This window comes from Sceloporus undulatus, chromosome 1, assembly GCF_019175285.1.
Source record: "Sceloporus undulatus isolate JIND9_A2432 ecotype Alabama chromosome 1, SceUnd_v1.1, whole genome shotgun sequence".
Classification (NCBI taxonomy): domain Eukaryota; kingdom Metazoa; phylum Chordata; class Lepidosauria; order Squamata; family Phrynosomatidae; genus Sceloporus; species Sceloporus undulatus.
This window is the reverse complement of record NC_056522.1, coordinates 62269218-62293075: the sequence shown is the minus strand read 5'-3', so window position 1 is coordinate 62293075 and position 23858 is coordinate 62269218. Positions and strand designations below refer to the sequence as shown.

At 37.9% G+C, this 23858-nt stretch overlaps 1 protein-coding gene across 2 annotated transcripts in view; it reads left to right on the top strand.

Annotated features, from left to right (window-relative positions):
* CNST (consortin, connexin sorting protein) overlaps positions 1-23858 on the top strand; it is a 59124-nt gene that overhangs the window by 31500 nt on the left and 3766 nt on the right. For both annotated transcript variants that reach the window (XM_042445663.1, XM_042445664.1), the window contains exons 6-11: positions 2728-2814; positions 3198-3312; positions 11400-11421; positions 11585-11681; positions 16114-16970; positions 23163-23298. In XM_042445663.1, coding sequence (XP_042301597.1) covers positions 2728-2814; positions 3198-3312; positions 11400-11421; positions 11585-11681; positions 16114-16970; positions 23163-23298 — 1314 coding nt within the window. The remainder of the gene's footprint in view (positions 1-2727; positions 2815-3197; positions 3313-11399; positions 11422-11584; positions 11682-16113; positions 16971-23162; positions 23299-23858) is intronic.

Genomic DNA, 23858 nt, shown 5'->3' with positions numbered 1-23858 from the left:
TTTCAAATGCTAAGCGTGCTTGTGAGTGGGACATCCACATTTCTTTCTTTTTTTATTCTCAAATACGTTAATAAGGATACAGTGTTATGCAGAGGTACTTATAACAATTTTAGACAAATGATACTATTTACAGTCGCGCGGGGGGGGCGCGAAATGTTTTCTTCTTCCTAGGGGGGGCATGACAGAAAATAATTGAGAAGCACTGCCTTAACTAAATGCTTCTCTTAAATGGATACAGATAGTGGCCAGAAAAACTCTGTGATGATGTTGAACTTTCCCATGTGTTGATCTATGAAAAGCTTTTACATAGGCTTAGTCATGAATGTACATGAATTTGCTCTAATCTTACCTCAGTATTATGTATTATATTACATACCTAATACTCGGTTTCTGGAAACACATCATAGAATCTGGATCATGTCAGTATTTTTCTGACTAAAATACCTGTGGATAATTCATAGGCCTTTTTTTCATTACTTATATTGCTGTAATCTAGGATCCATAGTTTTATAAAGCAGTTTTTGTGCATCAGTGGATCCTCTAAAACTGGGATTGGTGAGGCTAGGGGTTAGCCTTCAAGAGACCTTGGAGACCCACCCTCCTCCTCTTCCCCCCAAAAAATTGTTCCCTCCCAAAATGCTCTCAAACACCTTCTGAAGAGCATGGGGCTTTTTTTTTCTTCATATTTTAGCCTCCCCATTTCATTTAAGGCCCAGGAGACTCCATTTTCCACAACAGGAAGTCATTTCCTGTACACTTCCCGTTTTTAAAAACGATCTCACCTGGCACCAAATGCCCTGCAGAGGCAAAAACATGGCTATATATCTATATCTATATATATCACAATACTCCCTTGAGGTCATTTGCAAGGGGGGGAAATTGTCAATCCCTTTTGAATTTTAATTAGGGAATTGCAGTGTGTGTGTAACATGGTGTGTATAAGTTGAGGGCAGGTTTTGGGGCCAAAATTATGGATTTTGCCATGACCCGTAGATAAGTCGGTAAAATTTGGAGGCTCCTTCATTGTGTGTATGTGTGCACACAGCAAGAGGGGCTCTAATTGAAGCTTTTTCCTTGAGCGTTTCAGCTCTCGTTTCAGCCTTTACTCCCCAGACAGCGATACACTCTAGCAGGAGAAGAACTCTTAAACAAACAGCAATATCAATCAGCCACCCAGGACTCTTTCTGCTTGGCTCAAAAGAGAAAGAAACTGCTGTCCTGACTGCATGGGGAAATCTGAAAGAGCTGCTATCACATTACCATACTGACCTGTAAATAAGTTAACCTAGGATTTTGGGGCCAATTTTAATAGGTTTAGTTTGCATTTCCTGGCAGCCCTTCTCCCCAATGGTCCACGTGTATGCAGTGCTACCAGTTGGCCCACGGCTGGGCAGCATTCACATGAAGGTGCTATTTGTTTAAACTTGTTCTCCACAGAGAGGATGCCATTAATACAGTTGAAAGAAAGGGCCGCCAGGAAATGTAATCTAAGTGATGACTCTGAAGATGTCATAAAGAAGGGGAGGTTCACACTTCAGAAGACAGGAATAAAATTAAAAATAACCATGACAGAATGGAGTGCTGAGGCAAAAAATGGCAAAATGAAAGTCAAGAGTGGAAGATGGAAAGGTCTGCATTTAGGGAAATGCATAGTTACAGTACAGTCGCTAGCAGGCCTGGCAGTAGTACATATCGAAAGGGTCTTGGGAATGTAGCTTATTACAAGCTGAATATTAATTGGTCATGTAATGGAGCTGCAAAGGCTAATGCAGTGTTTGGCTGCATCAATAGCACCATTGTTTTCAAGTCATGGGAAGTAATAGTTCATTATTCTATATTTGTCAGACTTTATCTGGAGTGTTTTGTCCAATTGCCGGGTGCTACATTTTAAAATTTGTTGCTGCAAATTGAATTCAAAGTGCAGAATAGGTTTCACTTAATTAACTCAGAGGGAGGGAGAGAATGGGGTGGGGAGAATATTGCTTTTCCCAGTATGTTCCAGCAAAAAGAAACTGCTGCAATCTCTCTAAGCTTGTGTGTTCTTCCTGATTGATAACTTTTGCCCTCTTGACTACACAGTGATATTGCTTTGCTAGATGTGTCCTGATTTTCATCTGTGAAATGTTGGAGGGTTATGTCACAATATAAATGATCTTAAATTGTCCAGAATATTTTCCCACAGTAGTTAAAATAGACAAAGTGATGTCTACTACTAAATTAGGAGGTTAAACTTTAACTTTATTGATGGTATACACTAAATGTTTATTTCAGTTACAGCTTAAAGCCACATGCCATGCTGCAGAATGTATAAAATGCTTCTATTTTTCATCCCCACCCCCCACGAGTAGCTCTTTTTTAGCTTTAAATCAGAAATTCAACTTCTGGGTCTTTCTAGTCTAGTGTGCTGTTTTGAACAAATAAATTCTGGCAGTTAGCACAGGACTGCATTGTTTGAACCAAATCTAGCATCTTTAAATGAGAAAATCAGTTTGTTGATGGAAGCGCTCATTCCAGAGAGCACATTGACCAAAAAAGGTAAAATGTTAAGATGCATCATGAATTAGGACTGTTGACTGCAGGGGAGAAATTTAGATTAAATTAGGAGAGTTGATGGTTGTACCCATATAACCGCTGCATATCAAGTTATATCATGGCTTTTGAAAATACTTGCAAAATAACAGCTATGCGCCACTGTCAGTCTGTGTTTTCCTAAAGTTTTCCAATCAGATGAGAAAGCCATGAAGTTCATTCAGCTTGAACGGTTATATCATGAGCAGTTACTTGCAAATCTTTCCTCTATTCAACAGCAATGGGGTAAGTGTGTCATATAGTTGGAAACTCACCATTGGATTAAATTTTAAAACTCTGTTATGGTTTTATTATAATAAAATAAAGCCTGTGCAGAAAATAAAAAATGAGTTGGATGTTTCTGTAGCTCAGTGTGGTATGAAATACTGTACAGCATTATCAGTTTGTATGGCATCAGAAAGTTTTTCTCATCTGATTTCCATAAATGAAAGGGAACATAATTTAGTAAGGTTTTTAATTAGGTTTTTGGTTTTTAATGGGCTACTGTTATTACTCTGCGCTATAATATTTTGAAACTATTTTGAGTCTGAAGACTGTTAAAATGTTTTGCTTTTAAAGATGCAAATTTTTATATTGGAATATATGAAACATTTTGATTATTTCTGCAGAAAAAAAATGGAAAACAACAGAACTGAGTGAGGCTCCAGATCTAAAGAATTCAGCTAAAGGTCTGAATAATGAAGAGTTAGACAAACTTGCTGAACTTTGCACATCACATCAAGAGTAAGTACTGTAATACACATTATTCTCAGCCATAATCCTATCTGCGCCTGGGGGGGGGGGGACACTTTGGAATAGTTAATGTGCAGCAAATTCTTGCCTTTGTTTCTTCCTTGAAGAGTGCCTTTTCCATCCTGCACTATAAAATGGTTTTGAAAGTGCCCAGTGTTTAAAGAGCACCTTGCCATTAAAAACAAAGCTGCTGTTTCAAATAATAAATTAGTTTTCTTGATTCAGATGTCAGGGAAAACCTACAGCTACGGTTTTGGAAATTCAAAAATATACTGTGGACCCCTTATTTTCTTCTTACTTCCCGTTCCTTTTCAAGATTTGTATAAGTGTAGTTTTACTGTGACTGTGATATCTTAATCAAGCAAACTATGGTTAGCATTACTCATGGTGTCTTAATTATAGCTGAAAATCCGTGTGCCAACCAGAAAAGTGAAGGGGGAATCAATATGGGAGGGTCAGGATATTGTTCATAATTTAGAACAGACATGAAAATCATGCAGCCCTCTAGATGCTGTTGAATTGCAAGTTCCAGCAAGCCCTTGCCAACAAAGCCTATAGTAAGGAATGTAGTAAGGTACTTGTTGTCCAACAACATTTGGAGGGCTACTGGTTTAATAAGTGATATATCTAAATTAAGTTGCAGTGTGCAGTATTTAATTTTATCTGCGAAGAGTGCTAATTTTAAAAGAAAAAAATATTCAAAAATTTCCAAACATTCCTTGGAGAAAATGGTTAAAAATTAAAACTAGGGATATGGCTCTTGAGACATTTCAAATCATATGTTAGTGACTTCCACTTTCACAACCAGGTAAATTTTAGTCCTATCTGGCTATAAATAATATTGTAAAAGAATACATTGATATAAGTTCAGCTCTAAAAATAGTTATGCCCTGCAGACAAAGAAAATACTGAGTGCTCTTTGTTAAAACTTGGGTAAGAAAATAAGAAGAGGTTTGCTAGATGATGGCTAAGGTCTGTCTAGACTCGTATTCTGAATGAGGCAGTTTCAGTCTTATAAAAATCCTGGGAAAGTAGATAAAGAAGATCAAGATCTTTCTTGTCTAGTATTGCTTGGAGTTGGGCCACAGCTGTGCAATTTGCAAGGTTGGATAGTGTGGAGAGACACTGGAAAAATGGAATATTCAGAGCAGACAATCGGAGTCAGGCTGGCAAAAAGGTGGAGACCTGCCTGATATGCAGCTATAAAAAGGATAAAAAGAGTGAGGAATGTGTCAAGAACTGTTGAGAACAGTTAGGACTGGTAGAGATGCAGATAAGAGTTTAGCCCTAGTATGATTGATTCCTATATAAGAGAGGAAAAATTTGAAAAAGACAAAGAGAGTACAGTGATATTAGAAGAGTGTGTTCTGTGGGAAGCAATTCAGTGAGGAAACTTGGACAAAGTAAATTTGTAACAACTGTAGTGATACAGAGAGAGATACTATCCTAAGTTCTGCATGTAAATAAAAGTTATTTTCTTCTTGTTCACAAAGGAGTTTCTGAAGTGGTTTATGTATAACATCAAAATACACTACCAAGAATGTTAAAAACACTTACTAGTAGAGACACTTAAGTCAGTGGGAAGACTGAGGGTTAGAAAGATATTTCTATCGGTGACACCCCCAAGCCAGCGTTACGCCACCTCCCCGACCAGACACCACATGCCCCAGGAGCATAAAAATGGCGGTGCCATGGCGGAAAGGGTCCCTTTTTCTGCCCCAAAAAGGAGCAGCATTTTGCCACTTCTTTTGGGGCTAGAAAAACACCGGATTGGGGCCGCGCTAAGCCAGCTCTAAGACTCAAGTTGGACTCATCTTGCAACTTGTATATTTTTAGTGACCAACTTGCTAACATCATTGACTTTGAGCAGCAGGCAAGACCCACCCCCAGAGCATGGGGCACTTTTCTTGGAGGGGAACAGCAAATGTGTTAGGCAGCAGGCCTAGTATGGAACGATCCTTCTAAAGCTTTTCAAAAGCTCCGCCAATGTACAGAGGGGACAGGCTGCTGAGTAGACCTCAACCCTTGCCTCAGGTCCATTGCCTAATGCGTTTGCAGTTCCTTTCTGAGAAACACACCCCTCCTCCTTTTTTTTCTGTTAAAGTTGCCTCCCAGATATGAGATTTAGCTTGAATGTATCTTGCAAGGACTTGAGACTTGAAAGTAGAGACATGAGACCTGACTTGAGACTTGGACTAAAAGACCTGAATGCATCATTGCTTCTTACTTTCACAGAATCTCAATGAGGCTTTTGTTTCTATTATAGCAGACCAATCAGATTCTAATGGCTGGCTTTAAAATGGCTAGGAACGGTCAGAGATGAATGAGCAAGAGGTCAGCTGAAATTCTTCATGCTTCTCATCAACTCCCTCAGGCAGCAGTAGCTGCTACCCATGCAGTGATGGTTGCATTTTCGGTGCATGCTCTAAATTCATTGTGGCACCAAGGTTGGATTCGTTGTTAGCAACTTTTGATAGAGCACTTTCCTGTGCACGCAAGCCATAATGAGCTATGGCTGATTCCTTCAACTCACTTGTGGGAAGGGGCTAGTTTATACAAGCCTGTTTACCACATAAAAAGTTCAGCACAGTTCTGATACAGTGACAGCAGCATCACCTCTACAGTAAAGTCTCAGCATCACAGCATTTGCTGGGTTCTAATCTCTGCTCAGCCAGATAGGCTGCTGCTTTTCTGTAGCTTCTGTTTTGCATGTTCTTGCTGCTTCATTGCTCTCTGGACATATTGCTGGTACCTCTCAGGAGAGCAAGGCCTCTCTGGAAAAACTCAGATCCTTGGCTAATCCAGGGGTGTATCCACTTTAAACAGTTGTAGCACTTTTATACCACTTTAATTCCCATGGTTTCATCTTATTGAATACCAGGGTTTTTTGTTTAGTGAGATACCTAGAATTATCTTCTGGAAAGTTTTGAACCACTCCCTTAAGCTACAGCACAAAAGGTCTTCCACTTGTTTCACCAAACTGCAAATCCCATGATTCTTTGGATAGATCATGGTTTATAAAGTGGCATCAAACTGCTATAATTATACAATGCTAACATTTAGTCAGAGGTGGTAATAAGGAATTCTGCTGCCACACAAATTCTTTCCAGAGACAGATGGTTTGATGACAGCTACTATGCTTACAGTTGTCAAAGTCCATGCCAGTTCTCGCTTTCTTTGTGTCTGGGCTGGTCTTCATGCTAAGCACTTAGTATTACTCATATCTAAGTTCATAAAATGGATTATAGTTGTCTGATTATAAACTATTCTAGAATGTAACAGCTGCAAACATGATGGGGGACTAACGTAATATTTTGCCCTTCAGACTGAGTAAAATTGTTTACAAGCAACAATTGTCTGAACAGTCTGCTTTTAACATGCAATGCAATACTCCCTTTCCCCTTTATAGAAGAAATTAAGGCATCAGTACTCTTTCCTGGTCCTACAATCTATTGCTGTGTTGCTGTTGCTGGATTTAAAAGGCCCTTTATCAAGATCATGGTAGACATACAATGGATTTATTCCAACAGGCTGAGAAGTATAGGCATACCTTAGTTAACAAAGCCTCTGGAAAAGAAGTTCTTTTTTCAAAGACTTTTTATGTCTGCCCAGACCCCTTTTTCTCATCATCTGTCTAGCTGGAACCTTTTAAGCAGCTTTAGAATTAGGAGTATGGTGACAATAGGTTTGGGGCAAAAAGCTCCCCTGACCCAGCTGAGGGGACATTTTCAAGAGACTATAAACATGTGGCGGAAAATGCCCCTCACTCCAGAGCACTGGTTCTCAATTATTTCCAAAACACAGATGCACCTGAGTAGATGATAAAAACTACAGACTTCCATCCTTACACTCAAACATATGCATGAAAAAGTTTGCATACATTTTATTTTATCATGTTAGAAATTTATTTCTGAAAACTAGTCTGTAATGGAAAAATTACATTTAAAAAGACTAAAGTTTTAGCAGAGGTAAAAATTCAAAGCAGTAGGAAGGAAATCAAAGAAAAAGTGCTTTTGCACCTAATTCATGCTTTCCCTAAAGCATAGCCACAGACTCAGGTTATGAACCCCTATTCTAGAAAGTTTGAGGACATTTTGAATTCAGATTTTAAAAAAACTTTTTAAAAATTGAAGAGAGGATCTCAATGGGCCAAAAATGGCCATAGATACCCCCATTTTCCTCACTATGGAAATGATAAAGTAGAACATTGGGAAGTTATGCAGCCAGAAAATATGAGAGTGCTGATAAAACTGTTGGGATGTGAGATAGAAATGCTTAGAATTAGAAGAGGAAAGGAAAATAAGTAGAGCATGAGCAGTAATAATGATTTTTTTCAATAGATTTCATTTCTAGATTAGTTATGAAAAAGTACGGTCAGTACAGTCTATACTGAGGGCATAAGCTACACTCCCCAGCATTTTTGTTATGATTTCAAAATGGGGCAAATAACAAAACAAAACATTTTGGGGGTTAATTTTTTTGACTAAAATTTCTAGACTTATACATGAGTATATACAGTGGATATACCGCATACAGTACATAGCCACTTATATGTGGATGCCAAAGATATAGAAAGAACTAGTAACTTCTTCTAAAATGTATCGCAGGTTGAGTTTTTTCGTTCTTTCAATAGCCTTCACTTTACTTAAGATTTTCATTTTGGTGGTAAAAGTTGTAGATCTATACTTTTTCAACATGCCAAGGTAGCTGGTAAGCAAGCTAACCTGCTTCCCTCCCACTGTGGTAGCCAAGGCAGCAGGGGTTTGGGGGAATGTACTGCTCCCTTCCTCTGGCCCATGCTGCCCTAGAAAGCCTTGGGAGAAGCATATCCCAAGCCTTTCCAGGATAGTTGGGGCTTCAGGTTTAACATTTGCAAATAACCAAAACCGCAAATGTCAAATCCGTGTCAAATCTGTATTACTTGGCCTCAGTAGAGTCACAATGAATATCATTAACCTGTAGAACAGAGGAGGGCATGCATCCCAAAACACCATTTTTTGTAGCTCCTGGAAAACCACAAACATAGACCAAATTGTTATTATCAATGTTTGTGGAAGGTTTTGGTAACAAAAATCAATTTTAGGAGTAGAAAAATAACCCCTGGAACTTGCACATACCCTTGTTATAAAGTCTTGGTTTAAAAAAAGGTGGGCAACTTTTTTCTGTGAAGGCCATATTTCTGTTTTGTTAATCCATCAGGATCTGCATCTTAGTGATTTCAGCGATTAGAATCAAAAGTGGGGGAGACATCCCTTCTTTCTCTCTCTGCTATCCCATGTTCTCTTTTGCTCTCCCCTGCCCACCAGGATGCCAGAAAGACAGCTTGTTCTTGTCTGATACTCGAACTGATTTTTGGAAAGGAGTTTTGAGATTAGTCTGTGGGTTGGACAAGGCCCAAGAGTGACGGGATAACCACCTGTGTTCTGATCATGTACCTACAGTTTTGAGCTTTCTGCTTCATGTTGTTTAGAATAAGGTTTTTTACATAAATTTCCTAAAGAGCTGCCTTGGCACCCCTATGGAGTGGAGCAATAATTGGTGCACTTGATAGTTTTCCAGCAAGTTTTTTTTTTAAAAAATATCTAGCTTTCTCAAATATTTCTTAGGTCTACAATTTAGAGTAAAACACAGAAATGCTTGAGTATACAATTCTAACCACTCATGCATAGTGATGGGCTTGCATGTGACTTCCTTGGATATTGTTTCAATATTATACAGGTTTATATTCTGTGTCCTTGATTTCTTTATGACTACTGGGATCTGTTCTAATTTTCTGTTGGGACCTTTTCTATTTTTATAACATTTCCAGCAGGTGGGTGGCTCTACTTGGTTTTGCTATAAATGTTCCCATTATAGGAATGTCAAAATTTTCTTAGAGTGTTTGAAGATATCTCTGTGACTAAAATTTGAAGTGAAGGCTCATTAGTCTTTTATGATATTTTCTATGATCCAATGGACTTGAACGCAACCATTTTAGTGTTATCTTTATATTTTTATTTTTCTGGTTTCGGGGGGTGGGGGAAGTACCAGTAGATTACAAACAGCATATTCCATAGTAGAACACATACTGTACATGTGTAAGAAGAAAACAGGTGCAATTCAAAGTCCTGGGAACAATACTGAAAAGTTGTTTGTGTACTAATCTAATGTTAATAAAGGAAGAAGCAAGCACTACTACCAAGGCCATGAAATTCTGATTTCATGGAGTTGTTTGTAAGCATCTTGGAAGAACATAATGAAAAATAGTAAAGTGGGATTGAAAAATTAGAATCCATATTTTTCATGTAGAGGTCCCCACACTAAAATGGACTTCATTCTATACCATCTTTTTCACTACTGTGTTCCACCATCATGTTTATGTTTAGTAATTCCATATGTATTTGCTTAGGATATTCATTTATTTTTACTTGGTTGTTAACACTGGTATGATCCATAGTAAAGAGAATTTGTGCATGTATTGGCAGTCATAACTCATTAGGCGGTGGTGCTAGACACCTCATAACTTGACAGAATGTTTTGGTTGTCATCCAAATTACAGTGCTGAGTTTCAGATTGAAATTCCAAGTGGGGTGGCTTCCTAGAAGCAAAAGGAAGGCTTGCCATAATTTAGAGAGAATTTGTTTTAATAACCAAAATACAACTCTCTAGGGTGCTGCTGCAAAGATTCCTTAGGCAGAAAGAAGGCAGAAAAACAGGAAAGGACTAAGGCTTTGGCTGCTATGATTCCTGCAGTTTAAAAGGGGCAGAAAAACAGGAAAAGATTCCTGAGGTTTAAAAGGGGGGGGGGGGGGGCAGCAAGACACATTGTCCCATGAAACCCATTTGTGGTATTTGGCAAAAACCTGAACAGCATCAGACGCAATAGAGCTAGAAAACTGGAGAGGGCTCCTTGAGGTATTGTGCTAAGATCCCCAAAGAAGGTGGGTAAGTAAGAAAACAGGAAAAGGTAAAGGCACTGCTGCTGAGATGCATGAGGTTAAAAGGTGGTGTTGGTAATATTTCTGATGTTAAAGAAGGGAAGTTGTAAAGCAAGAGGGCTTTTGCAGGCATGGATCCATGTAGCACCAAGTACACTTCAGGTAATGTAAAATAAAAATAGAATCTGAAACAATGTTGGTGCATTTATTATGAAAAATATTTTTTTAAAAAAGAAACAATGTTGTAGCATTGATTGCTCCTGTTCATAATGTCAACCAGCTACCTATATCCTTTCATGGATACTCTGTTCTGTTCCACCCTTTATTCTCTTCCAACCCATTTTTTTATTTCCCCTTAACAGTCAGTGTTTCTTATCCACTGAGCATTCCTGGTCCTGAGTGAGCTGTTTTGGGTCATTCCCTTTTTTGGAGTTCTGTTCTGTGGATATATTTAAGCAGACTTTGGGATGGTCCTTGCAATTTCTCTTCTTTGTGGATAGTTCCCTTTTCATTACATAAGAATATGTGCTTGGAAAATTAGTTTGCTTTTGGCATACAGGATAACCTTTTAAAAATTGTCCCTGCTGCCAGTGATTTTACACTTCTTTTCCTTTATGAGGTTATTTCTGTGGCAAACAAGAGAACTGACTACTGAGCAAAATAGAGAAAAAAATGTGTTGTGCAAATGCTGCAGAATATCAGAAGAGTTCACTTTTTCACAGATTCCCATTTACTCTGCAAAGAAAATTAAAACAGGAAGTAGTACTGTCTTCTCCAAAATCTCTTTGCTCTCAAAGCCACTGTGTATTCTTTAAGTAAACAATTTCAACTCAGGATGATTTTTTTGAAAACTGATACCTTTGTATAAATAAATTTTGTAAGAAACTTTCTCACATCTTGTATTGATTTTACCACTTTAACTACCTTCTGGGCCATTACTGATCATTGACATTTGTAATGATGTTAGCATATGGTCTGCCTCGGTGCTTTAAAACTATGCTGGCACAGATAATGTTTCAGTGTTGGAAACTTCTGTGCTAATATTAGAGCACAGAAAGAACAAATCTGATTTGTCGTCTAGTTTTGATGACGTTTGTTGTGAAGAACACTTGGGTGAAAACAGCTGTTTAATTTTTTTTTTACTTTATTTTTTGGTTGCAGGCCACTTCTGTCCAAAAGCAAGGTAAGGCATAAAATACTCCTTGGCATAGTTTTATAATTAAATGTTTGGGAGTTCTCATAGTTGCTAAATGTAATGAATAGAGCTTACTTCCCATAGCATGTGTTGAATGTAATTTTTAAAAAGCAACATTATTTAATGATAGGAATACTGTTCTGTCTTTCAGCTGATAAGTAAAGAAAAGTCCTTGAGACATGAGAGTTTGATAGGTTTAATGGTAACAGAAGATTTAAAGGAAAGAAACACGGCTGCAAATGATTCAGGTATCCCTCTTGCAATTTATCTGAGTTTATATTTAAAAGCAACATGCCAGTGTTTGGAAAGCATTTATTTCCTGTTGGAAACATGTCTGGAATATAGTTAGACACATTTCAAATGGGAGAAAGATAGGAAAGTAAGTATTATGTTTTTTATATTCTAGACCTTTCTTGGAAACAACATAATATGCAAACTGTGATTTTGAATAGTATCTTTCATGTGTCCAACCTTAAAAATGGTCTCTTCACCTTTCATATTCACACCACTGTTGATAAAGTGAAAACAGGCTGAAGAAAGTTATGTTTCAGACACTTGTCTTAAGACTTTCTAGATGTGTTCCTGCATGCTTCAACTCTCTCCCCCCCCCCCCCCCCCCATCCATCTTTTTAGGCTTTTCTTTGCTGTTTTTAGCATTTATACGGAACTGTTTTAAGTTTTAAAATAATAATAATAATAATAATAATAATAATATACTTTATTTGTATACCGCTCTTCCGGAACGATCAAAGCAGTTCACAGGGTCTTTAAAAAACGTACATCGTAAAAACACATATCATACATATCTATACAGTTAAACATCAATAAAAACCGAAACAGCATATAAAAACAAACATATAAAAGACTCTGTAATTGGGTACTGGACTCTAGTTCACAAAACAGAAAATACACATTGGTTTTATTAAATAAAGTGCAGGAGTAAGTCCTGTTTAAATCAATTAAACATACTTCTGAGTAGATCTTTGTAGGATTGCACTGTAAATGAATTATAGTTCCATTAGGAACAAGGGATTATTACCAATCATGGATGCAATTAGCAAGGGGAAATACAAAGGGAATGGTTTGTCCTTCTGATTTTCAGGTGGTACCAAAAGCTCAGCCTTTTCTCACCAGTTCATGGCTAGGCTCCACTGATGGAACAAGGAGAATATCCTATCAGCAACTGACCAGTAGGTCTTTACTGAATGCCTTAGCATTGCCTTGTCTTTAGCAACATAACTAGAACTGTTTGGCATTCACAAAAACATTTAGTGGTATATTCTGAAACTCTGGCTATGTGTAGCTCTTAAGCAGTGTCTTAAACTACTTCTGTCCTTTTAATAATACATTTCTAAGAGACAGCTGTGTTAGTCTGTTATAGCATAAAAAGGAATAAGCGAGGGGGAGGGGGAAGAAATCTTAAGACTGATTTCAGACTAATTTATATTTTAGCTTTTATGGCTATCAATCAAAGTTGAAGTGTACAGATACCCACAGAAGCTTGTACTAAAATATAGATCAAAGTATTGTTAGATTATTATATTTTTTGGCTTATTTTCCTAATGAGCTCTTTTACTCAAGATTCCCTTTAATGCCCATGGCCCTAACTAATGCCATCAGCCTTTAAGTTATATATGTGTTTGTCTCATCACATCAATCCCCATGCAAACCCTGATCTGCTGGCAATCTTTTTTTTTGGGGGGGGGATGCTCTTCTAAAATTACAGTTTCTAGACACAAACTCTTTAAAATGAATTCCTTGCCAACTAAACCCCATCCCTAACCACAGTCTTCTGTGACTCATCACTGGAAGTTGTTAAATAGAGCCCAGAGAGAAAACAGTGAATGTTTCTGTGGTGCAGTGCAGAATAGATTACTTCATATTGTAATATCATGACCCACAGTACTATTAGGTAGAGTGTCAGGTTTCCACCATATACTTTGTAGCTGGAAAAGTGACTTTTAAAGTGTATTCGTACTCTTTTTTAACTTTGAAAATGTCAAAAGATATTTTTGTACCATCCACACAAGAACATAATTATTCCTATAATAATAGCTGTGTCCTCATGTGACCTTATTGAAAGGAAAAAAATGTATGCTTCTCTGCATATTGTTGAAAAGAAATAGATTTTTTCAGTGTTTTGTTAAATAATATGTGGAAACATCCCCTGAACTTTCCTAGTTATGCTCTATTGCCAAGGGTTTTCTTCTATAAAAGGTATCTTATTGCTTTGGAGACATTTTTATCATATTAAATATAGGGCTTTAAAATATGGGAAGCAGCATATGGTATAAGTCAGCTTGATTGAAAGGAGGAACAAACTTGAAACTCCAAGCACACTTTTTTGTCCACAACATCACACTAGTACTTGGCTATAGGCTGAAATGTATGTATTTTATTAAAAGGTAGAGGACATATCAGAAACAATTTATATGTATGTTAGTATAAAATATGACACCTAATTTTCAGAGGAAAATGGATACCACTTGTGAAAGTTCGTTTAAAAACTTCAAATGAAGTAATAAAATTTCACCCTCAGAATCATTATGTAGTGAGATTAAAATGTATTATGGAAATACTATTCAGGCAGAATGTACCAAATTTTCCTCAGACATCTATATTCATTATTGTTAACCTTATTGAAACTGTCTTCTGAATAAAAAACAGTTTTAATCTTTGCTGTCTCTGTTAGCTTAGTTGCCAACAATGGTGCCTGCTACACTATGGGCACAAGGACTTGACCAATAGAAACAGAATTCTGTTATCAACAATACAGTCACAATTACAAGAGAACATGTAACTGCCTTGTTAAAACATCTTCACTGACTATTAGTTCATTTCGGGGCACTATTCAAAGAAGTGGTTGTGACATACTTCGATCCAGACTATCTGAAAGACCCTATCTCCCTACATAAAATTGCCAGAATCTTAAGATCTACAGGGAACGGCTTTCTCTCAGTCCCACCACCATCAGCTCATTTAGTGAGGACACAAGAGAGAACCTTATCAATGGCTGCTCCCACCATCTGGAATTCCCTTCTGTGGGAGGCTACACTCTCCTTTTACTGCCAGGCAAAGACCTCTTTGTTTAAACAGGCTTTTAATATGTAATTGCTCACAGGGAGGCTTCTTACTGGGGTATGTCCTTTATCTATTTTTTAAACTTTTGTATGCAGTGCGTAATTAAGTGGTATTATTTTACTGAGACATGATCATACACAATGGATTTTCTAATCATTTGGATACTTTGAGGTTTTTTTTTAAAATTTCAAGCTATAGTTTATATTTCATTGGCCTGTTACAGATTGCCAAAATAAAGCTGCTTCGGGTCTCTTTGGAAGTATGCTCTTTAAATGATGCATGGGTCCTAAGAGTCCGGAGGTTGCGCCAAAGCCACACTTCATTCCTAAGCACTGGAGGGCAGCTTTGGTGCAGCTTCCGGATTCTTCGGATGCATGCATCATTTAAACAGCATACCTCCAAAGAGACCCGAAGCAGCTTTATTTTGGCAGTCTGTAACAGGCCATTATTTTAATTAATGTAGTTGACAGTGCATAATTTTGGCAATGATACCATGAAACAGTTCCTGGGCACTGTTGGCCTGCCTAAAGAAATGTTTAAAAACAAATGGGAAAGCTTTCTTCTAAGAAGGGCCTTGTAATCTTTGGGGAAAGTCCCCAAAAGGTTTCAGGTAGCACTGGCTGGAGCTGGTGCAAAATGGAGTAGGGGCTTGGCTAAGATAAGAAGAACCAAGCTACCCCTTTTCTTTTGCCTTTTTGTCACCCTCCTTCTTTCTCTCCCCAGCCAGCGCCAGTCTCACCCCAAGGAAGCAGACAGCTCCTATACTATACCTACTCTTCACCCAAGTGGGTTTGTTAACGCAGTCTGCCCTGCTTGGGCAAGAAGGGGGAAATTCCAGCTTTGGCAGAGCCATCCATTGACAGTGCAGATCAGTGCTTTCTCCATGTTTCACCCCCTTCCCATCTAAGCAGCGGTGTTCTTTCAAAAGCACAGTCTGCAGTTTCAGTGCTTTTCCTGCTCAGGTGGGAAAGAGGCTGGAATGCTACTGATGTCATGAAATCTGGCATGTAGCATGTAAGCTGATGCACAGGTTTAGAGCAATCCATTTTTTTCTGGAGAGGTGATGCCCTGAGCCAGGATAACAGCTTGATCTAGACTGCTTCCACCCTGTCAGAGCAAACAGAATATTGATAAATCTGTACTCTTGCTGTATAGTTGGGATGGGAAGTGTGCAGCCCTCCAGGTTGAATTTCATCTTCCTAGCTAATGTAGGCAAAATTTAGCTACATCTGGAGGACCACACTATTCCTATCCCTGCTGTACAGAATGTCTAGGAAGGAAATTGATCTGTATTTTGCCAAAGCTTTAAAAATATATAAATATGTAACATTGTCCAGTGCAGTTAAATCATATCTTAAGCAGTTGAAGAATACGCAGCTAGTTCATTTTATTCAACAAATAGGATTGGTATTTTATACCTAAAATTAGTGAAACAGACCCATTGCTAAACAGACAGGAATTCACACAAAGCATTAACGGTCAGTGTTATCAGATTAGTGGGGATTTCTGTCTCTCTCTCTCTCTTTCAAACACACACACTGTAATGCTGAGGTACTGAATCAATTTGAAATGCTTGAATGCTTTTCCTGTTGCATTTAGATACACAAACTTGGTCTGGCATTGGGCCAAAGGAAGAGAATCATCACAAAGAGAGTGAAAGGAGAGAGAGTTTCCAGTCTAGAAGCCATTATATGCTTCAGGAGAGGGCAGGTCATCGCCTAGCTGTGGAGAAGGACCTTATGGAGAAGGCGCACCGCATTGCTGAATCAACACAAGATCCACCCACTCGGTCCACAGGGAAGCTGAGCACGCCTCATTCTGGCTGTTTATCTTTTAGGGATGCTAGTGAAGATGACGGTCGGCAGCTAAGGGAAGAACAGTTCTCTGAGGATGTGGCAGAAATAGAAGCAGCTGCTGAGGAGCCTGCAGCAGAGTGCTCTAGTAAGCCAATGGTAGATACATTGATTGTGACAGATGCTGGTAATATACCTCCTGATCTAATTTCCACAGATGAAAATGTTCTGTCTGAAAGAAACTTTCTCAGGTCTGCCAGCCATCAGCTGGAAAGTAGCATATTAAGCAAGCAGCAGCAGCCTGATTACGAAAATGATAGAAATTCTGACCAAGGCAAAACATCAGACATCAGTCGGGATGGGTGTGCTGAAAGTAGCATACCTGAAAAGGCTTGTGCCACACGTGAAGGAATACAAAAGGAAGCAACAGTCCTGGAAGAGGAATGTGAAAGCGAAGGACCAGAAGACTTATTTGACAGGTTTTTAAATGGTAGTGTAAAAGACAGAGAAGAGTCCCCCAAATCCCTAGAAAGCCAACGGGACTCTGAAATTGCTACTCATATTCTACCAGATCAAGCACTTTATAGTTCATCAGATGGTTTTTCTTTGGATGAAAGCTTTTCTTCACTTGACGAACTTGCAAAACGGATAGAGATTGCTGAGGTAAACACTGCAAAAATAACACATTGTTTTCCATTCTTTGTGTTTCTTTTATTTCTCTTCCCTATTTTCTTTAGCATGGAAAAGTAGAAGTTTTTTTTTAATCATAATTGTGTTTTTTTCTAACTGTTACGTTAGATTTTTCCCCTTTTTCATTAATGAATTTGATCAGTAAAACATGTTTTTCAGACAAATGATTGTCAAGAAAAAAAAGTTAATTGCAACCTGTATATTTTTAAAAGGCCACAGCATTTATAGTAAGCATCAATAGTAGCAATTAGACTTCTTCCCCATTCTATCTATAGTTCAAATTCCAGTAGATCAAGTCCTTTCATTTAAGATAAAATCATGACTGTCTGATTAAATACATTCACACTTGTTCTCAGAAAAAAATACACTTGATTCTATCATTCTTTTAAACTAAAGGATAAGAGAAGGCAGAGTGACTAAGCAAAGGGATTCTGAATAGGATAGATTGCTATATGAAAGACCTGAAGACAGAATATTTTATGAACACTTTTTATGAGCACTTTGTACTGCTGCTCCAAAGCCTCCAGTGCCCCATTAGAGCTTAAAACAGAACGCACCATATTTTACAGCTGCATGACCTCCCTGAGTTCACATCATGCCTCTGAGCATGTTCATTGAGTCTTCTAGATATTACCCACTGAAGGCTATCCATTACAAGTTATGGTTGCATCCATAAAGCCTAAAGGAGAAATTGCTGTCATCATTTTCTTTAAAATCTTTCTTAAGGCAAGATAAACAAGTCTGCTTTTTTCATATAAAGAATAAAGACGCCTGCCCAGTTTCAGTGTCAGTGGCACAATCAGTAACTACAGTTGTACTTAGAAATATTTTGAAAGTTGATCTGTATCCAGAGCTGGAGTCTGCTCATGCAAGAGTGGAATCCAACATAAGCAGTGGGGGCACAGTCTTCTCTTTCTTTTGTAGCCCCTTCAGCACCGGAGAGAGGAAAAACTCAGCTCTGGATGAGTGAAAAAACATCTATAGCATGTTTTTGTGCAGGACAGGGCTGTAGAGAGAAGGGCTGGAAATCCTGATTCTATTGTAGGTGTCCTGTTAGATTAAGGCCAGTGTTTTATTTTCAAGTTTATTGGGAATATTTTTAAATTGTCTTCACTTCTCTTAATACCTTGCATCTGTGTGAGAATAAACATGAAGACACACATGCTATTTTCCTCTTGTATATTTTCCCCATTCCTTAAGGGAATATTTTATGGCATGCTGGAAAAAAAACCAATTAAAAGTGTGCATGAACACCTGCATTCCTAAGTGCTTGGAGGAAGCCCAAGTATGATGCAAGCATTGGCCTCCCCTAAGAAATTAAATTAAAGACAGTATGTTGCCACCTTAAGTAAAGTAGAAAAGTAGCAAAGTTGTAACCAAAAAAAAGTATTTTCTGTTTTAAAATGTCTATGGGACTGGATATAAAATGGCCTCTAAAATGATGTATACCAAATAAATAATTAGCATGTTTTCTGTGGGAGCCCCATTATGTACTGAAATGAATAAGTTTTACAAAAGCATACACTCTTCATTTGAACAAGAGTGTGAAGAGTGTGAAGTTTGATACTGATGACATAAGGAGTGTGTTAGAGTCAGCCTGTATTTGTACATTAGTTTCTCTATCCAGATATGCTCCGAATCTTGCTGCTGAGTGGGGACAACATGGAGAAGTCAGGCAGCATTTGAAAGTTTTTCCTAGAGGAAAAGTACTTTCAGTAGTCCTCATCATCGCTAAAAGGTTTTTTAAATTCTTTAAAATTTAAACCCAAATTCAGAGATCTGCTAAATACTATTATAATTTTAATAAAAAAGAAGGAAATAATATTCTTTTATTCATCTAGAACTAAAACTAATTTTCATTCCGATTGAAGAAAAAGCTGGCAATGTTATTTGCTTCTTTTTTTTCCAGCATATGAATGTTTTTGTAAATAGACTACAAATTCAACATAGTTTTATGTTAAAATCTTGCCTGTTAAATTTCATTATTCATTAATTTAGTCATACTGTTTGATTAAAATTATATTCTTAAAACGATTATGATTATGATAGCAATTCTAGCAACCATTTGAATGCTCCAACTCTGTTTTCTTCTTCACCCCTTTCATATTATGTTTACTGTAATAAGGTACGAGTTCTTATGTAATGCTTAGCTCCAGCTTGCTCTTCTCTGAACTGGGCTCAGAGTGCTTCACAAGCAGACTTTGGTCTCTGAATAGAGCACAGAATGTACCTTGCATCATTCCACAGCTATCTCTCCGGGCCAAATATGGAGTAAAACTGGCTGTCTCTAGAGGGAGCATGTTACCCAGACTGAGTCAGCTTGAAGCATGAGCTTCAGAAAGATATAAATCAGGCAAAAGCAAAAGGGATAGACTGGAATTCTTGTTTGTATCAGAGCAGAGGTATATCTTGTAATGATTCTATATAATGTTCTGGTTGGGCTGCTGTTCCTGTACATAGTAGAAGATGTCAGGATGTTATCAGCTTTCCTTTGCTTTCTTTATAATAAGTATATTAGCTTTAATCTTTAATTTTGAATTGATTTCAAAGCATGAACACTGGTATCAAGAGTCAGCCATTCTGGGCGTTTCTCCATACCCACATGTTAGTGGGCTGTGGTATGTCAGGAGTATAGCTTGGGGAGGGGTAAAATGAAGGCATTCCCCCCCAAAAAAATAAGAATTCACCCCTTCAGTCCTCAAATTTCTAGCATTACAACAACGTAAAACTTCAGTTGAGTATTTGGAAATATAGTTTAGGCTTTCAAAGAAATGGGGTAGGCAAAGTTTCCATGGGAATGTGAACAGAGCCAATGCAAGAGTTCTCTGTATGATCTATTCTCGGTCTTTCACTCTATGCACTCCTAGAAATTTGGGACTGAAGAGAAATTTAATTAGAGAGTCAGAATTCCTACTTAAAGATGCAGTGCCCTCATTTTAAACCACCCCTCTTGTTAATACACCCTTGTATGTAGATTGGGCTCAGAGAGCTGGGGAACAGTAGCAAGAGTAGGAGGACGATGACCCTGTTCAGGCAGGGAAGCCCACTGAAAGCATCATGCCCAATGGGCCCCAAAAGTTAGAGCCAACACTGCTAAGAATAGTCTTTGTGAAGCCACACTGTCACTTATTTTTTGGAACTAGGTGTTTATGTAAGGAAATGGAAATTTTGTATGTGTGGTATTAAATGTAATGTCAATAAAGATTCAGTTGACATTCGTGCAGGTAATGTAACCTTTCAGATTTTCTGTTTGAAATATGTTTTGCCCAGATTGGCTAGCATAAGAACATTTAGCCCCATTATTTTATTCAGCTATCTATGACAAATAGATCACATTTTAAAAGAGAATCTTTGCATAAAGGTAGCGCTGTCAGGAGTTAAAGGCAAAAGGACACCCATCTCTTAAAAGAAACAGCTTGCTAATTAGATTAATACACACACTCCCTATTTGCAGTCCAAGCATTTGCAAATTTGTTGAAAAGGTAGTCCCATAGCCATAGTATTTATACAAGGGGTATGTGAGGTAGTATTTATACAAGGGATGGAGCATTTCTGTGGGGGCCTGAGGCCCCCCCGGGTAAAAAAAAAAGCCCTTAAATGGCATCTAGGGAGAGTGGACAATATTTGCCATGTTCCATCTCTACCATTTTAGACCCAGGAAAGGCTTTAAAAACAAACAAAACAAGAAACGATCCCCTGATTGAAAAAAGCCTATACCAGACAGGGGTGTGTGTGGTAAAAGTGCCCCCTGTACCTCTTAAAGAGCGTTTGGGGCCAAAACAGTTGAATTTCTTTATCAAAAGGATGTATGGTGGGGTAAAATTCCCACAGTTTCCAGGGGGCTAATGTTGCCCCTTGCCCTCCAGCAGTTTCCCACCCCTGGTTTATAGGATAGTTCTCATCATTTATATCATTTGTGGTTGCTGGTTGCATCAGTGCTTATGTGTTTCCCATTGCATAACCAGATATCATTAAATATGTTTATTTTTGCTTTTAACAAAAGATACTAATGAATTATACTAAGTTAAAACTATGTGATTAACTACATGGATACCAAAGATACATTTTAATTTGGGCATGATGCTTGGAATGTCATCACCCTTGTGAATTCTTGAATATTTTTAGTTATTCAATAACAGCAAAAGGTTACAATCTTCCTGTAAGGCTTTATAGTGCTGAAAACTTTGTTCAGTATTTTGTTTCTACTATGACCTACTATGAGAGTAGGAACTACTGTAGGTACCAACTGGCAGCTTGCAAAGTTGAATAATTTATCAACATTGTTATTAATGTTTTTCTAATATAGCAGAAACAATTAAACTCTCTTTAGAGAAAAGCTACTAGTATCTTCCCTTTGTAGTACTTATGCTTTTAGCAGTTCAGTTTATTATTGATTTTATATTTTGAGAGAGTTTATGTATAGAGCTAAATGCCAGAATTAATGCTTGAAATATAAACCCTAGGTTTTATTTCTTTTTTAAATGTCCCTTGTAACTTCATTTGGGTATGTTTGGGTTTGTATTTTTGTATTTGTTCTTGGGCTGGAACATGGCTTCCAACCTTTACAGTACCAGCTGTATATATGCAGCATCAAAATTTCAGACAAATTGACAGATTTAGCACAAATTGACAGATTGTCTGGTTTGATTAGAGAAAGGTCGTTAGTGACACTTCTCAAGGACTAGAAACGCCTTATAGACTTCTTGCAAAGAGCCATCAGAATGACCTTCACTTCAGACAAAGACCATTCATTTGGATCTAGGCTGTGGTCCTGCTTCCAAATGGAAGGATAATCCTATACCTCCTATAGCTGCCTGAATCCTCCGAAAATTTGCCACAGAGCTTGCAGGGAGATACTGTCTGGAGCAGTTTTAGAAAGCTCCAAGTGGTGCAGCAGGGAAGAATTTGCAGAAGTTACTCTAGGATCCACCCTTGAGGTCACAAGTTTTCTGTAGGCGAAGAGAAGCCTAATAGATCCAAGCCTATGGCTTTCTCTATAGAACCAGCCGAATATGCCCAGATTCTCTTTACAGGGGTGTCTACACACACAAGTTGTGGGAGACATGATAGCCTGCTGCAAAGAACCGATCTTACTGTGTATTACTGCTGCTGCTGTCATTGCCATGCTAAATGAAGTGCCACCTAAAGAACAGAGAACCCTCACTGGAGCTAAAAACATTGAACCACATTGAGCAGTGTTAAAAGCACCTGGCAATCAGTCAAGACCAAAGTTCACTGTATAATCTGAAGATTTGTTGCCATGGTTAAAATTGATATGATCTTTATGGTTCATGTTGAGATCAGTTTGTTTCAGCTCTGCTGTGAGTCACCTCTTTGCAAAATGAGCTCTGATGTTAAGGTCACAATGTGGTCATGGTCAATGTCTCATTCATTAGAAAGAATGTCATTGTTACAACACGCTAGGAGCTTGAGCTACTCATGTAATCATATTTCAAACAGTACTTCAGTTCACACAGTTTGTGCTTAAGTAGGATGACTTGCATTTTCCCAGCAACATTTTGTTGTGGTTTTAGAGCTACTGAAATGTAATAATATGGCTACACAACTCTGCACTTCATATTGTTTGTACTATACACAGAAGAAATCCTAGAAAGCACTGTAATTTTTGCAGGGGTGCTACTTGTACTGATTGTCTGGATAGCCCCTATGTGTAGTGTGTGTAAGGGAAAATGTTAATTATAAAGAGAGATCAAAGGCAACTCTTCAGTCGTGGTAATAAATCATGTATGCATCTATTTTATGTTATACAGTGTGCCCTTGCCTTACACGGGGGATCCGTTCCAGCCCCCCCTCCCCCACGTAAAGCAAATACTGCATACACTCGAGCCCCACTGAAAACAATGGGGCTCATGCATGTGGCACATGTGACATTGCTGGTTCTGTCACGCATCTGATGTATTGTATTACTGTAATAACAGAACAGTGACTTCAGTATTTACTGACATCTCTGTTAAGACAAATTTCTTAGGTATCTTTGCAAAATCATTCAGAGTAATTATAAACAGTAGCAAAGTCTTAGTAGTAGATGTTGTTGTATAGTTATATACAAAACATTGTTTAATGCATGTTGATTTTTCATAGAGAGGGACTGTTTGTGTTCTTATTACTGTATCATTAAAATAATTGTGCTATATTTTTTGTTAGACTGTTCCTACAGAAGGACTTGTATCCATATTAAAGAAAAGAGATGACACTGAAGGAAAAGCATTTGCTCAAATCCAACAAAGACAGTCAAAAAGAAGAGTGAGATTCCAAGAAATGGATGATACATTAGATCAAGGTATTCTGCTCATGTTTTTCAGATTTGTTTTAAAGTTACACACTAGTGTCATATTTTCACAGTGATATGAAATATTCTGTACAACAGGGATGAGGAACCTGTAGCTTTCCAGGTGTGGTTGGACACTAGCCCATTCACTTGAGCCTGCATGGCCAATAGTTAGGGATGATGAGAGTTGTAATCCACAACAACTGGGCGACCACATGTTCCCCATCTTTACTGCAAAGTAACTATATTTATGTGAGATATTTGTATTTATGTAAGTACACTGTATTGTATGAGCTTGAAAAGCTAATGAAGTACGTGATGAAGCCAGGGTTGCCTCACTTGTTAGTGGTGATTAGTGTGATAAATGGAACCTGCTGTAAAATGTTGACTCTTCTAACTCCTATCTTCCTCTTCCATATCCTGCAACTTCATTTCACTTTTTTGTACAGTAACTATTAGTGGCTGCTGAGCCTACTGTGGCCTCGTTGAGCTTTTAAGGAGAGATACATGGGCAAGTGCCCTATTATTATTATTATTATTATTATTATTATTATTATTATTATTATTATTAT